Raw genomic sequence first — 16,404 nt, 5'->3', positions numbered from 1 at the left:
TATTTAGTAGTAGATGTATTGTTGCAAGTAAGTTGCTTAAGTATTTGATTAATATTACACTAGTTAAAGGATTTAATAGTTATTAGAAATTGTCGGTCACAACAAATTACTAATTCCTTCTGAATAACGACAAAAGTTTAACTAAATGAGGCATAGAAAATATTTGTAGCAACGCATATTTATATGATCGTGCAAGCTAATACGGTGTGTCAAAAAAATGACCGTTTTATCATATTATTTTATCCTATTTAAGATTTAAAAGTCTGTAAATATTTTAATCCTATTTTATACTTACTCTAAACTAGTTTTTTCCTATTCGACTTAAAAAAAAGCCTGGTTTAGTTATTTGTTTCAGAGAAGAAACATGACAGTTTTCTACGAAATTCGCTTTGTGTAATTATAAGATATGAAGGGATAGATGTCTTTGACCAGTGCACTGCACGGCGTTGGTTTGAAAAAATTAACAGTGGAGATACGACATTGGAAAGGAAGAAGAGCTCCGGGCGACCATTAATGGATATTGATGAGGTTCTGCAGAAAGCCTGTTAAATCAAATTCATCTACAAGTACTCGCGAACTTATCAGGGAGTGTGGTGTGTCGACACAATACACTCCCATATAATATAATATATATTGTATTGAACACATCCAAAACTAAGATAGTATAGGTCAAGCCATTGTTTACAAATAATTTGTGGAAGTCCGTGTTATTATAATTGAAATAAAGTGTTAACAATAAGGTGATGAAGGTATTTTTCGTTTTTTATTTTAATGTGAAAGCTATGTAAGTGCTCAATATTAAAAACTGAAATGAATATATGAATTATTTATTTTTCGTATGGTATTTGGATATATTTTAATTTAAAACAATATTTTATCGCGGAATATCAATTGAAATATCAGCTATAATGTAAGCCACAGCTGTCCAAAATGCTGCACATAAATCTAGTTCATCGGGATTTTCGACATTAATTGTATCTCCTTCTGTGTGATGGAACCAAAAATAGCGTTCATTCGCATTATGAAGACTTGCTCCAGGAATTCCATTCTTGATAATTACAGTAATGTCAGAACCAGGGCTGTCGTCTTCGACTAATGTGGAGGCATTTATTGATTTGAATAGTTTTAAGATTTCTGCTATAATGCAGCGAGCTTTTTGGGTACCAGCTACTGCTAAACCAAGTGGAGCGAAGGTTCCTTCGTCGGATTCCATTATGAAATTGATATTTTGACTTTCATTCCTATGTTTTTCTTCGTAAGCATAGGCACCAATCAAGCCTAATTCTTCGGCTGTCCAGAAAATTGATCTAATTGTTCGTTTGGGTCTTAGGTTAAGACGTTTTAGAATAACTGGTGCTGCCCAACTCACAAATAAGCCACCACCATCATCCATCGCACCTTGACCAACATCCCAACTATCTATATGTCCGGAGACAATTACTAATTTTTCTGGATGATTAGTACCTTTTAAGTCGATTAAAGTATTTCTTGAAGTTTTCGTTTCGAGTGTCGATGACATTGTGATATTTAGCACAATTTTTTCTCCACTGTCATAAAATCTCCTTAACAAATCTGCATCTTCAAGCGATATTGCAGCGGCAGGGATTTTTTTAATATTATCATCGTAGTATTGAGATCCAGTATGAGGCGTGTTGATAGAAAATGGAGTAATTGATCTTACTAATGAAGCAACAGCACCTTTTTCTGCTGCTTTTGCTGCTCCTTGACTTCTATAAACAACAGTTTGGCCGTATGTTGTAAATATTGGATCATATACAACGATCTTACCATTAACATCATCATTCGATAAATTAGACAGTTCTTCAAAGTTTTTTACAACTACTACTTCAGCTGTGATCCCTTCAGGTGGCGTGGTGACACTACGCCCAAGGCCTAATAGATCAATATCTTTAATTCTTGGTGCTAACATAGTTAACTTTTCTGTTCCTCTTATCCAATGGGGTACCTGTAAATATGTTTAATATTATATTATTATTATTTACTATTATTGTACATACCACTACAAAAATGTAGTTTGTGATTTCGATTTATATAACAAAGTTTCGCAAAAACAGCATAATATAAAATGAATACAGAGGAAACGTGTTTCCTATTGCTCTTAATTACCTCAAGCTCTTCCGTAACGATGTCATTTATTTCCTCCTCTCGAGTTAGCTGAATCATGTAATCGATAGAATCTTCGAGAACTTGCGATCCCGAGGGCCGCGCACCGAAGGTATCAACAAATTTTTCCAACCTGGGAATGTAAATAGAACAATTATTATTTTTTATTTCATATCTAATAGATTCTGCTACAAAGAAACTATTCACACCTATTTTCTAGAATATTACACGTTGATTAAAAAAATATCACAAATTGGTACTGGTTTTACACACGTATACATACATATTTTTAAAGAGGGTAGATCCGTTTTAATATTATATAACTTTTGGTGCGACAACTACGGTAGCCTTTAATCGATAATTATGTGAGCAATAAAGTAAAAAAAAAAAAAACAAATAATATTTACTCACTCATCGTAAGTTTTACTCTTGAAATCACCTTCCAAAACATATTTAAATATCTCATTTTTTACATGTTTATACGACGCTATCTCTTTTATCAGATCATCTCCTAATAAAGACCGGCAGCTGTTACGGTTTGTTGGTAAAAATTTAGCCTCACTAACAAAAATAATAAAAAGGGTTACAAAGATTCGGGCCGAGAAACTCATTTTTCTACCCGTGCCTTGATAATAATGTGATGTTGTGATAAGAAAATGCCCTTTTGTTGAGAGACTATCTTATCATTATGAGAAAAATCGTCGGCTGTCGAAAATGTCATATTTACTAGAGATATATTCGATATTATCTTAATGTTTTCAGACTTTTAGGATTAGGTAAGATCGTTTTTCTATCTTATGAAGTTTTCTTGGAATTACAAATTCCAATATTATGTATTTCTCGCATTTTTTAATATAAATTAAAATATATTAATATTATATTAATATAATAAGTCTAAGTCTTTCGAGCGATGAAGCCTATACTAATTTAAGAATACATATTTTTTTACGCTGACGCAACTCTCAGAATGTACTCGGGAACCTGGAGAAAGCTTTTTTGTGGAATTCTTCCACTTAAACTCCTATGATGGCAGTTTTCCCAAAGATCGAAGAGGCTACAGCAGAGTGTCAGTATAACTATAAATTTAGTTGGTGGTAGGGCTTTGTGCAAGACCGTTTTGGACGGTACCACCCACACTTGTGTTGTGTTTCGGTTAGAAAGGTGAGAGTCGGTGTAACATAACATAAATGCTTAATATTTCTTGCGACACCAATGTCTATGGGCGGTGGTGACCACTTACCATCAGGTAATCCATTTGCTCCTCCGCCTATCAATATTATAAAAAAATAAATGCATCCGTGGTCAGCTCAAGCAAAAAGAACAAATTACACATTACAAATTTAAAACAAAAACACGCCGTCTAAAACTAAAATAAACTATTTATATGTATTACTAATTTATGAAATACCATGAACGAAAAAAAAAAAATGTTCAAGAAAACCCAAGATAATATCAACGCTAATCATTTTGTTATTAAAATTTTATCACTAATTTAAACTTTGTTTAGAAAATGTGCAACTGTTTTAAAAACATTGAATCATCTTTATAACCGTGACGAGATTGTTATAATTAGCTTATTGCCTAGGATTTTTTGTTCATCGGAAGTAGTATAGTGAAAACAGTATAAATAAGTAAAAATTCAATATCCCCGAGGGTATTTCAATATACACGTGGATTTTAAAGAAAGAATAATCAAATAAAAAATAAGTCGTGTATGTGAGGTTCTTTATTTTACAACTTTTAAATACCGTTATAGATTTGGATGAATGGAATATCGTTAGAGTCCTTACATCATTCTGGGTGACACGGGTAAATTCATTCATTTATTCATTCAGGGCAGTGCACTGTGTGTCATTTGATCCTATGGCTTCGAGGACTTATAAATAATAGTTATCAATATTCATTACTTTATTACTTAAAAGTTATAAATTACGATTTATTAATAATAACGATATTTTAAATAAATCATAAAAAAAAGCCGAGATGGCCTAGTGGTTAGAACGCGTGCATCTTAACCGATGATCGTGAGTTCAAACCCGGGCAAGCACCACTGAATTATCATGTGCTTAATTTGTGTTTATAATTCATCTCGTGCTTGACGGTGAAGGAAAACATCGTAAGGAAACCTGCATGTGTCTAATTTCATTGAAATTATGCCACATGTGTATTCTACCAACCCGCATTGGAGCAGCGTGGTAGAATAAGCTCCAAACCTTCTCCTCAAAAGGGAGAGGAGGCCTTAGCCCAGCAGTGGGACATTAACAGGCTGTTACTACTTACTACTAAATAAATCATAAACTCTATTTTTACTAAGTACTCGATTCTACATTTGACCTTGCGTTATCAAACACACAGCTATTTTTTTTTATAGAATAGGAAGGCGGACGAGCATATGGGCCACCTGATGGCAAGTGGTCACCAAACGCCCTTAGACAATGGCATTGTAAGAAATGTCAACCATCGCTTACATAGCCAATGCGCCACCAACCTTGGGAACTAAGATGTTATATCCCTTGTGCCTGTAATTACACTGGCTCACTCCCCCTTCAAACCGGAACACAACAATAACAAGAACTGCTGTTTTAAGAAGCTAAGTGGTCCACACATTTCGTACTCTCTCCATTTCTGTTGATTTCATTATATATCGTCTAAGATTATAGAGATATTTATTCTTTACAACTCTTATTATATATATTATATATATATACAACATTACATAGTCATTCTGAGTATCCGAAATCAGTCAATGAAATTTGACATTGATTATCTTGATCCAACTACATTGAAATTCAGTGGTATTCGCAGGCTTGAACCATCGTTAACGATTTACGTCTTCTAACCGATGCGCCATCACGGATCATAAAGGGCGATTAAGCCAAAGTTATTATAGGCATACGGATGTAACGAGTTAGATCTCATGGTTGCCAGCGCATTTATAATATAAGATAATGTTAATGCCTATTGGTAATTGGTGTTGGCTGGTTAATTCACATTTATATCACATTAATAAATATATTCGATTTTGTAGAAATTTTGAAATTGTAAGATTAGGTACTTATGAGTTGAAAAATGAATATGTATTAGTTTCACATGAGATAACGATATCTCACTTACGTACAACCGAGACACGATCAGTAATAAAGCCAATATTTATTACTTACTCATTGTAAGTCTTCCTTTTGAACGGACCACTAACCGCGTAGTCTATTATGTCCTTGACTACTGTATCGTAAGATGCTATTTCATCAGCCAGTGGACCGATATCACATTGCTTAATTTCCGAATAAGATTTCTTCTTAGGAGCACATTGCACTTGAGACAAGATTATCGAAAGTAAACTGACTTTGACCAAAACAAACATATTTTATCTAGGCGCTTGAAACGTCCATACTTAATGACCAATGCAAGGTAAATGATCTCTTCTAGTCAACTATTTTTATTGCAACTAGATGACTCAGTCTGAGTGAAATGTTTACGTATGTACGACATGTAGTTATTGAAAATTATCAATTAGTCAAGACTTGGAAAGTGATAATTGTCTAATAAATGAATAAATTAATAAACTCTTCAATTAAACACGTTGAGCAAAAACGACAGTTTTTACTGAACTGTATCTAGGTACCACAGATATAAACATACATGTTAGGATTTTGTATACATATTGTTAAAGAAATATTATTTAAAAGGAACATCGTATTGTTTCTGCAGTGTTGCTGTATTAGTATTTAGACAAGTGAATTGATATTGTGTATTTAAGTTCTTATTGAACCGATTGATATATAATTTTTTTGTAATGATTAAATTATATTATTATACGAGATACAAATATATGTTTTGACAACTTATACAAAATACATAATATTATGTGGATATATCTATCTTATATAATATATAAACAAAAGATTGACTTGTGTCCTCTTTATATATGTATATTTGATTCAGGTGATCTATTTGTGAAAAATATTTCTACAAATCAGAATTGCGATTCACATAAATACTGTTCTTAGCAACATTCTAAGTGTTCATGCTTTTTAAAGTTGCGTTTTAAATTTTTATTTAGATATATTCCTTCAATATTCAATTCTAATAATGATATTTATGTCAATAAACAAATCTCATCTCATTTATGATATGGATCACGTATACACATAGTAATTTAAATTGTGCGAAGACTTTAAAATGCTGTGATAATGTATATTCGTATTTGTTTTATCTACAAAAGTTTTTTATTTATAGAAAATAAATAAATAACTTTTATAGATATGACAAACATAACAACATAAGAATTATTATTGATATTAAGTCGCTTTGCACTGATCGAAGCACACTCTATAACAATACGAATTGACCATATCCGCTATATTATTCTCGGTTCGTTTGTCGAACACAATGTCATTTGTTACAAACATTATTATTGACAATGCGTTGGAACCATAGTTTCCATTGGCCTTATATTGAACTTATGCGATCCTAGTACTTGAATTTGGTTTAAGTGTAGTAAGAACTCAAAAAGGCATCATTCTCATAATTATTAAATAAGCTTAAGCTTTATTTAAAATTTATTTTATAATTTTTTTATTTAATGATTTATGTTTTTGAATGAAACTGTAAATACGTGGCATTGTGTAACATCTAACTACAAATATACACTTACATATTAATCACTAGCATTTACTGAAAGATCTCTAGCATTTGATTTCGTCCATATCTTGCACGAATTTTTACTGGTGGTAGAGCTTTGTGCAAGCTCGTCTGGGTAGGTACCACCCACTCATCAGATATCCTACCGCAAAACAGCAGTACTTGTTATTGTTGTGTTCCGGTTTGAAGGATGAGTGAGCCAGTGTAATTATAGGCACAAGGGACATAAAATCTTAGTTCCAAAGGTTGGTGGCGCATTAGCTATGTAAGCGATGGTTGACATTTCTTACAATGCCAATGTCTAAGGGCGTTTGGTGAAAAAAAAAAATAAAAATAAATAAATAAATATATATATTTATAAGAATAGTTTTACATGATAAATGTCTTTTCTAGCAAAATGACTCGTCCTTTAAGGGACAGCCTAAACTTGGTGTTAAGAATATTAAAAAACATATAGCATGACATAGAAGTAGGATAACTATATACCTATGATTCTTTATATAAAACATTATGCATTAGAAATTGTAGCCTGCATGTATTTCCTTTTGCTTAGTTCACCACGAGCAAATAATAAACATTGAATTACTTTTTGCATAATTATTAACCAAAAATAGCAAAGCGACGCTTAGTGTTTCGAGCGTTACAACTAATGTCTATTATTAGTTTATAGTATTTAGAAAACCTTATAGAATTCTAAATTTTAGTTAAAAACAAAGTTTTCCATTAACTATAACAATTGGGTATGTTATATTTATATTTTGATAAACAATATTACAATCAACAAGTCTACTACGGTAGACGATATAACAAATTATGTTAAATCCATTTTAGTACCTACGTGGTATCGATGCGTTTGACGCAATATTTATTTGATTGAATATTGTTCTACTATGTTTGGAATGATAACATATTATTACGGTACTCAATGCCTGTAGATATAAGTATGAAAGGCACTTTGGTTTAATTAGGCTGGCTGATAGATGTGTACTTGAACTAGTAATTTAAGACTATTGTTATAAGCCAGTGTTTTTTCCCTTGCTTTTAGTTTCTTTTCAACTAGAACTAATTGAATTTCAACTGGACTGGACTACTAAAAATTTCTTAACGGAACCCAATAGACTTTTTATCAGACTGAGCCGAGATTTGAACTCAGGACATCAGGATCTGTAGGCTACTAAACTAATCGAGTCATTTGACAAAATAGTATGTTTTTTTATTAGAAATTGCAAGAAGCATAATTTACATACTAAAATATAATTTATTACTATTTTTATATTTTTTGTAAGCGTACATTAAGAATTAATCATAAACGAGTTTACTGGGATCTAATAATATCAAAGGAACAATAAAAAACAAGGTCATATAAATAAATCTTGTATTGCGTAATGCCTCGTTCAGTAACCGCGTTACTCCGTTAAACGTGCATTCGGTTTTATATTATTAGAATACATTGATTTTCTAAAAATTATCAAAATTGATAACAAACTATATACATACATAAATATCGATTCAATATAGATAAGATATGAAGGGACGTATTGGCGGTGAATTTTTTCTTCGTTAAATTCGTTATAATTGTGATATAATGCACGCTTTGAGACGCTTGCCGTTTAATTTAGAGGCCGTTTGTAAGGAATTGTCAATTGTAAGGTATGTTTTAGTTTATTTTTTACATTTATCTTTATATAAAAATCGATGTTTCTTTGTTACATGTTTGTTGTTGTCCCGTATAAACAATATCGTGATTAGGGTTGCCAGGTTCACGGTTATATTCGGTCATTTTTGACTTTTTACGGTCGTGTGTATTATGTCTCCTGTTTATACAGGTTCTGTTAAATTTTTTGTGACTATTTTACTTAAAATAGTGAAACAATGCTGAGTTTTACACACTTATGCCAAGGTTAAAACATACTTTTGGCTATTAAAAATTATAGATCTGGCTTAAAAAAAGTACGTCTATTGAAGCAAAATGTATAGCTTAATTCAATATCGAGTCGAACACTTTTATTCTAAGGACTAAACATTAATAGCAATGACATTTTGGTGTGTTATTGTGCGCACTTCCGCGAAGATTTAGAATAGGTAACTATGACACATAGAACAATTTAATAAAAAAAATATTGATTCCTTGCAACGCATACTAATTATTTTTAAAATATCATTTAGTAAGTGAATTTCCTTGCTAAAGAATGACCCCACAATAAATAGAATTGTTTTAATATAATAACTCGATATAATAAAGTTGCTTATATACTTTTATTATTTCTAAAAAACAAGCAGGTTGATCGAGTTTTTCTAGTTTAAGAAATGATGTTGTGCTGAGATGTTAACTACGATAGATTGTATCTCAGTTTGAATTATACATTTATTAAATTAATAACATACATTCGTAAAAAAGATAAGTATATAACATTTCATAATAATTAAATGTCAATCAATTATAATATTAAAACAATAATTATGTCTGTAGCTATTGTAAATTGAGTTTTTAAAGAAAATATTATTTATGATTTAGTATATACCTGAATCACATTTAGTTACAAGAACGGCGGTTATTTTAATTGTATGACAGGTTTGAGAGTTCAAAAACAATCGTAGGAAACCCCACCGTACAAGATTAATTATAACTTTACAGGCCAACTTGTTTCTAGAGAACTCCAAAGTCATAATTACAATAAACGGCTTCCACTCGAAACCCTGGGTCAAGAGTTCGAAAGCACACAATACAAAGATTTAAGCTTTAATAGCGCAGCAGCTTATAGACTGCCTAGCGATGTGGAAATTGCAGACTCAATACTGACTTTGGGTTATTATCATCTCCACTCCTAGCGCAAGTTCCTCCTCCTCTCTTACTTTAATTCGCTTAATTAGAGCGGTGGAGGAATACTAATTGTTTAAAAGAGTCATTGCAATTGTTTTATTTAAAAAAAATACAATAAGACAATTAGTCGAATGATTTATACAAATATTTGCATTAACATTGATGGTACATATGACCGTTGACACATTTTTCTCTTCTGTCCCTCTTGTCACCAATATTTTAGGTATTTTTTTGGAATAGCGTTAAGGAATTTATGCGACTTATAAGGAAATTTGATTATATATTAATTTATCTTGTAAATAATATTAAATACATAAAAAAGGTACATGAACCTATAATGTTAGAGACGCAATAATAAATTAAATCGTATAATCATAGTATTACCTTTCTTAAATGAAATTCTAAGGCGAGTATTAAGTATTGAGAGCGTAAAATTGATAGCAGAGATTAGTTATCATCGGGTGATTAAATAAATCTGCCTCATTGATTATATCGAAATATGTACAATATGCTTCTTATCTAGTTATATTAAAATTATTATTAAAATTTCAGATCAATATCGACTATTAACGATATAAATTTCACCGATGAAACCAATTTAAAATCATGGAAAGAAATTCCTGGACCATCCTCTCTGCCTATTATTGGCCAGATACTGCACTTCTTACCAGGAGGTATGAGGAACATTTCAGAAATATTGATAATTTAAAATATTAATAGTTCGGGCGAACCAAGAAACCTTTATTTAAACGGCTAATATAGTGTAGAATTTTAAGCAACGGATTTCATTTCATTGCGACATTTTTCTTGACTTTTATAATTTTTAGTTACTTTAGATTATTAAAATATCTGTAGTTATTTTTCTTTTAGTGTATGTGACAATTAGATCCTAAACGCCTTAGCCGATTTCATAATAAAATTAAGCTGTTAAACTAAGCGAGGATATTTTTTTTGTAGGCGTTTTTTAATAGATTGTACGAAATTAACTTTTTAATAGTTAGTATTTCTAGTCCAGTTATTTTTATTGTCATATTATATTTGTAATTTTGTTTAGGTATGTTACATAATCACAATGAATTACAAGAGATATTGTATAAGAACTTCGGACCAATCGTTAAGCTTGACGGAGTTTTGGGATCGTCGCCACTAATATTGCTATTTGACCCGGAAGCAGCATTTCGTGTAAGTATGTTTCTATACGTACCATTATTTTTAATGTAAATAAATAATAATAATAAAAATTTAATCATTCTTAAACTACTAGATAAATTCACTTCATTTTTTAGTTTAATAAATTATTTGTTTATTTTCTTAAGCAGATTTTAAATATTCAATTCCATAAATATTTTAGATATTCCGAAATGAAAACTGGGCTCCTGCACGGCCTGGATTTCAATCTTTGGAATATTTTAAAAAACATCACAGCAAAAAAAAATACGCAGTCTTTAATGAATCTACAGGTCTGTTGACGGAGTAAGTAAAAAGTAATATGTTATTAGGATATGATTATATCGGAGCTGGCGAGAATTTTACTATATGAATTTTCCATATCGATAACGATTAAAGATCAGATCAATACAACTCGATCTAGTCCAGTTAATTAAATTCTTACGTCATTGCATTTTTGATTTACGTTCTCCAAGTGTTATAGCGAGCGCATCAAATTTTTAAAAAATAAAAAGGCTACTATTTATTTGTTTATGTCTAATTATTATGTCTCTATGATGCTCAAAAAAAAATTGTAAAAAATAATTCTAAAAGTGAAGAAAATCTATGAGGTAGACGTCCAGGGCACTTTCGCCGGACGTAATTTTGAAAATATAAAAAAATAAGCCCTTGGTTTTGAATGAAAATGTTGGAAAAAAAAAAATTAAATATTATACTTAGAAAAAAAAAGGTTTATCTTCTGTTACGAATACTGAGTTTTACGCGCTTTTGTGTAGAATTATATTATATTTCTATTTATACATATATACAAAAGTAACAGTCTGTGAATGTCCCATTGCTGGGCTAAGGCCTCCTCTTTGAGGAGAAGATTACATATAATATATTTTTATTTACATTTAATATACTTAAATTTATGACATAATAGCAAATAATAATATATACGTATTCGTTGCAATGCCTATTTTAATCAATTCATGTTTAAGTGTCGCTTGCTACCATAATTGTATGTACGATTAATTAATGAATATAAGAGATTTTATATGATAATTTAAAAGGAAAATGGAAGTAGTAACTATATCGATTTTAGTTTGTTGTACATTATAGATATTTATTTCAGGCATGGAGAAACATGGCGCAAATTCAGATCAGTTGTGAACCCAGCCTTACTACAGCCAAAATCGATCAAGCTGTATAGAGATATTTTAACTGAAGTGGCAGAAGATATGGTGAAAAGGTATGTACTCATTCTTTGTTCTTGTTTGATGAAAAACGAAGAAATAGTAGAAAGGCAAATGGTCACGTATCTGATTAACTGAAAGAGAGTGGTCATTCGCAATGAAAGACATAAGATAGTAATGTTTCTTATTATAGAATGAAATCACAGCGCAATGAAAAAAATATGATCGATGGTAAATTTGACATGGAAATGAACTTGTGGGCATTGGAGTCTGTTGGCGTGGTAGCGCTTGGCGGACGGCTTAACTGTTTTAATCCTAACCTCACGGAAGATTCTCCTGTGAAAAAGCTAATACAAGTTGTACATGACGTCATGATCAATGCACAAAAACTTGACTTCCAGCCAAGTCTTTGGAGATACATATCGACTCCAACGTTTAAGAAAACAATGAAACATTATGAAGATCAAATTCAGTAAGCCTTTATTTATTTATTTGTAAAAACACACTTACAACATACTTATAAAGCATTGAAAAAATAAATTTATAAAACAATAATAGTATATCTAATATGAACGTCAATGACAAATGTACATAGCACTACCAGATTCAATGTAATCAAATTCCAATTAAAAGTAACAAAAATCATCAGTAATTTTTAAAAATGTGAAAATTAAATAATAAATTATAATTATAATAAAAAAACAATCAATAAATTTATTGGTTTAACTTTTCGATTAAACGTCTATCTTTATAAACTGTAATTGTGCTCTGTACCTTCTTTTAATATTTACTTAATTCAACTTTCAACTCACTATATATTTTAAATTCAAATTTTTGTATATTATAACTTTAACAGAGAAAGAAAAACATTTGGTAATATGAATTTTACTAACTTTTTTTTTATTACCAGTTAAGTTTCTTTTTAGAATATACTCGTAGTTATACATATGTAATTAATAAAGTTATCATAAATATTATTACGAATAATTTCAGAAATAAATATAAATTATTTTGTTTAAGGTTAAATGAATATTTCATAAGCAAAGCAATAGAAAATCTTAAGAATAGGAAAGATTCACCAAATGAAGAAAAAGGTGTGCTTGAAAAATTACTTGAAATAGATCATAAAGTTGCAGTAATAATGGCAAGCGATATGCTGTTCGCTGGTATCGATACGGTAGGAAACTATAAGCTAAATAAAAAATTAACATTACTAATATTTTAGTTTGCATATAGTTATATGAATAAGGGCTCTTGCAGCCATATTCCTATTCTTATTGAGCTCACTTATTTATGAGTCGTGATGATGGCAAAATACCTGAAGAAGTGATAGTGGTTCCCTGGGAATGGAACAAGTCCTATTAAGACACAACGAAATAATACATTTACCTCGTCTCCTGTTAGGGAAACAAATGTGGCAGAAAATTCCGAAGTACAAAAACGATGAATCGCATCAAGTTATATCTTTGTGTCATTAACATTTATAAAACTTGAACATTGGAGTTATAAGTGCAAAAACATTTCAAAAACTTATATATTTTGTTACAAGTAGAAAATTATTTTTTATTAACATCTTTTTATTATGGACGAGTTTTTTTGTTTCTCGCTTACATAAAAATAAAATGTCCTCTAATTGACCAACTTATATAGAATCAAAATTTATGAATTTCAGACTGCCCATTCAGTCATAGCAACGTTATTTCTTCTTGCGAAAAATCCGGAGAAACAAAACAAATTACGAGAAGAGATAATGTCAAAGCAAGAAAAACAGCCATATCTTAAAGGTTGTATTAAAGAAGCTATGAGATTATTGCCAGTAGTTAGTGGAAATTTAAGACAAATAACAAAAGAATACAATGTTTTGGGCTACAAAATACCGAAAGATGTAAGATTAAATACATTATAAAATAATATTAAGGTGTAAGGTAATATAAAGACATTAAAAAAAGCAGAAGTAAACTAATAGGCTGTGAATGTCTCACTGTTGGGATCTTATTCCACCACGTTGCTCCAATCTAGGTTACTGGATAAACATGTGGCACAATTTCATTGAAATTGTGCCACATGTTGGTTTCCTTACACTGTTTTCATTTACCGCCAAGCGCGAGATGAAGAATTATAAACCTAAATGAAGTACAAGAAAGTTAAGTGGTGCTTGCTTGGGTTTGTGATCATCGGTTAAGAATTACGCGTTCCAGCGTCTGAGTCATTTCGGCTCCTTTAAATATTATATTTTTATTATTATTAATTTTTGTTAAAATTAAGTAATCGACATTCACAAATTAAGCGTAATAGTTTTAAGCTTGTTGGCTTATGGGAATTATAATTCTTTATAATTGCAATTAAAAGCGTATATAGTGTATAAATCATATTTCAGATGTTTGTGGTAGTTGGTAATCAGTATATGTCATTAATGGAGCAATATTTCCCGCAACCGTCCGAGTTTATACCAGAGAGGTGGATAGTTGATAAAGATGATCCCCTGTATTATGGGAACGCACACCCCTTCGCTTATCGTCCATTTGGGTTTGGTGTGCGAAGTTGCATAGGTAGGTAATTTTATAGAATATTAATATTTATACAACATGACATAGTAACATGCATATGCATGTTGTTCTTTTTTTTATTTGTCTCGCTTGTCTATTGTTAAGCTTATAAAACTGCAGCTTAGGAGGTTCTGGATTCGAATCCCTATTATCGAAAATAATCTCGGTTACTTTCTGTCGAGAAATTCTTAGTAGCTGTCCAAATTTAAAGAAGTTAGTAGCGTTTAGGTTTTTGTATATAAGTATATAGTATTGATGTAAAGCCTTTCTTACTTTAGGAAATGGAGTCCCACATAGCCCTATACATAGCTCATAGTCATGTGAGCCAACCCCATCAATATAAATCAGGCCCGTGACCTCTTTTTAAACATAATATTTCTATTTTATTTATTTCAATTAGATTTTTTCATCAGGTCGACGCATTGCTGAACTTGAAATGGAAACATTCGTCTCGAAAGTTATCGAGAGTTTTCATTTGGAATGGTTTGGACCATCTTTGAAGGCTCGCCCCGCTACTATTAATTATTTAATAGGACCTTACAATTTTATATTTAAGGATGTTTAATAATAAAAGAGAAGGGTTATGTGTACAAGTTAAAATAAATTATTTTTTTGCAATTAATGTAATGCTTAAATATAAAAAAAAACATTGTATTATTAATCTTATCTACATATTATAATTGTATATTTTTATTACAAAGTCAGCAGTAAGAAGTACAAAGTAAGAAGTATGACTAATATGAATAAATAATATTACAAGATTAATGCCGTCAAACTAGCAAATGAAGACAATTACGAAACACCTTTTTTATAAACTTTTAAAATTAATATTCATGTGTTACAAAGAAAAACCTATTGAATTAATCTTTATTGGCCAATATTGTATATAAACAAATACAGAAATCTTAGTTAAATTATAAAATTAATTTGAATTTGGAATTCTAAGTATAATGACAGATTTTCACACTAGCCAGTAATTAAAATCGGTAAAATTGCCTATGTATAATCAATCATGCTAATATAACTCTTAGTACTAGCGTAACAAGAACAGCGGGGCTACGATGTTAAAATACATTTACTTTAAATTCTTCACGAGGTAACAAAAGTACAATATACATTGGAATGTGGTACAAGTAACAACGAATGGCATGAGTTCGTGACATATGTTAGGTTATTGCGAGCTACGTGACATCCGCGGTGACAATTGGGTTTCAAAACTTCGGCTAATAAAAAAAAAGCACGTATTTATATTATTTTCTTTTAGACGTAGAAAGCTACGTTTTAAGGATCGGAATCGGTGAATACCTTTGTCAAATAATGTTAAAAAAAAAACAAATTTAAAAAATCTCAATTATGGGCTTCGGTAAAATGCTTCTTTCTTTTGCTTATTTTCTTTGTTTATACCTAATGTTATGTATGTACAATCTCCATGTATTGTAAATCGTATTTTAAGGAGATTAATGATGACTGGAATAATTTATAATTTGTGTAAGATCAAAAGCGAGAGTTATAAAAAAAAGCTTAACTAACCTCTATAAAATTTATGAATACTTTTATTACATAAGAGGATACGAGACTCAGCGTCATTTTTATTAGCATTATTTATGGTTTTACAAAAGTGTTGCCGCTGGCGCTCGAACAGCTCAACTTAAGACATATCATCCTTGCAAATATAACAAAAATTATATACACGACAAGCGTTTTGAACTTAGAATTTATATGACGCATGATAATGAAAAAAAGTGGATGAATACATATGTGGCAAAATTTCATCCATTGTATGTATGTATATTCTTATATTTTGTTCATATGATGCACCGCTGAAACAAAATATTGAGCCAGCCAATATTTTGTTTCAGTTAATAACAAGCCAGCGGGACGTGGACTTTGTCACCTTGACTCAAATGGTTACAAATACAAACGCCCA

At 30.6% G+C, this 16,404-nt stretch overlaps 2 protein-coding genes across 2 annotated transcripts; one reads left to right on the top strand and one right to left on the bottom strand.

The window, feature by feature from the left end:
• Positions 1-811: 811 nt before the first annotated feature.
• On the bottom strand, positions 812-5,556 carry LOC126781845 (carboxypeptidase Q-like). Its single transcript, XM_050506950.1, has 3 exons — positions 5,286-5,556; positions 2,128-2,257; positions 812-1,966 (listed from the first exon to the last, which is right to left on the bottom strand). The coding sequence occupies exons 1-3, from the start codon at positions 5,483-5,485 to the stop codon at positions 875-877; spliced, it is 1,422 nt and encodes a 473-aa protein (XP_050362907.1). The 5' UTR covers positions 5,486-5,556; the 3' UTR covers positions 812-874.
• Positions 5,557-8,350: 2,794 nt separating this feature from the next.
• LOC126781920 (cytochrome P450 CYP12A2-like) lies at positions 8,351-15,077 on the top strand. The gene is made up of 10 exons (XM_050507042.1): positions 8,351-8,415; positions 10,139-10,260; positions 10,641-10,768; positions 10,938-11,059; positions 11,871-11,987; positions 12,125-12,403; positions 12,952-13,108; positions 13,604-13,816; positions 14,309-14,480; positions 14,891-15,077. The coding sequence occupies exons 1-10, from the start codon at positions 8,351-8,353 to the stop codon at positions 15,040-15,042; spliced, it is 1,527 nt and encodes a 508-aa protein (XP_050362999.1). The 3' UTR covers positions 15,043-15,077.
• Positions 15,078-16,404: the final 1,327 nt, after the last annotated feature.

The sequence above is a fragment of the Nymphalis io genome, chromosome 4, assembly GCF_905147045.1.
Source record: "Nymphalis io chromosome 4, ilAglIoxx1.1, whole genome shotgun sequence".
Lineage (NCBI taxonomy): Eukaryota > Metazoa > Arthropoda > Insecta > Lepidoptera > Nymphalidae > Nymphalis > Nymphalis io.
This window is presented reverse-complemented; position numbering and strand designations above follow the sequence as displayed.

Excerpts from the sequence above, each read along its gene's own strand:
- LOC126781845 (XM_050506950.1), bottom strand. The coding sequence starts at position 5,485 with ATGTTTGTTTTGGTCAAAGTCAGTTTACTTTCGATAATCTTGTCTCAA. Across the intron at positions 2,258-5,285 it reads AAAAGGAAGACTTACAATGA|GTTGGAAAAATTTGTTGATA; the intron begins GTAAGTAATAAA and ends TTACATTCCCAG. Across the intron at positions 1,967-2,127 it reads TCGTTACGGAAGAGCTTGAG|GTACCCCATTGGATAAGAGG; the intron begins GTAATTAAGAGC and ends ACATATTTACAG.
- LOC126781920 (XM_050507042.1), top strand. The coding sequence starts at position 8,351 with ATGCACGCTTTGAGACGCTTGCCGTTTAATTTAGAGGCCGTTTGTAAG. Across the intron at positions 10,261-10,640 it reads ACTGCACTTCTTACCAGGAG|GTATGTTACATAATCACAAT; the intron begins GTATGAGGAACA and ends AATTTTGTTTAG. Across the intron at positions 11,988-12,124 it reads GCAGAAGATATGGTGAAAAG|AATGAAATCACAGCGCAATG; the intron begins GTATGTACTCAT and ends TTCTTATTATAG.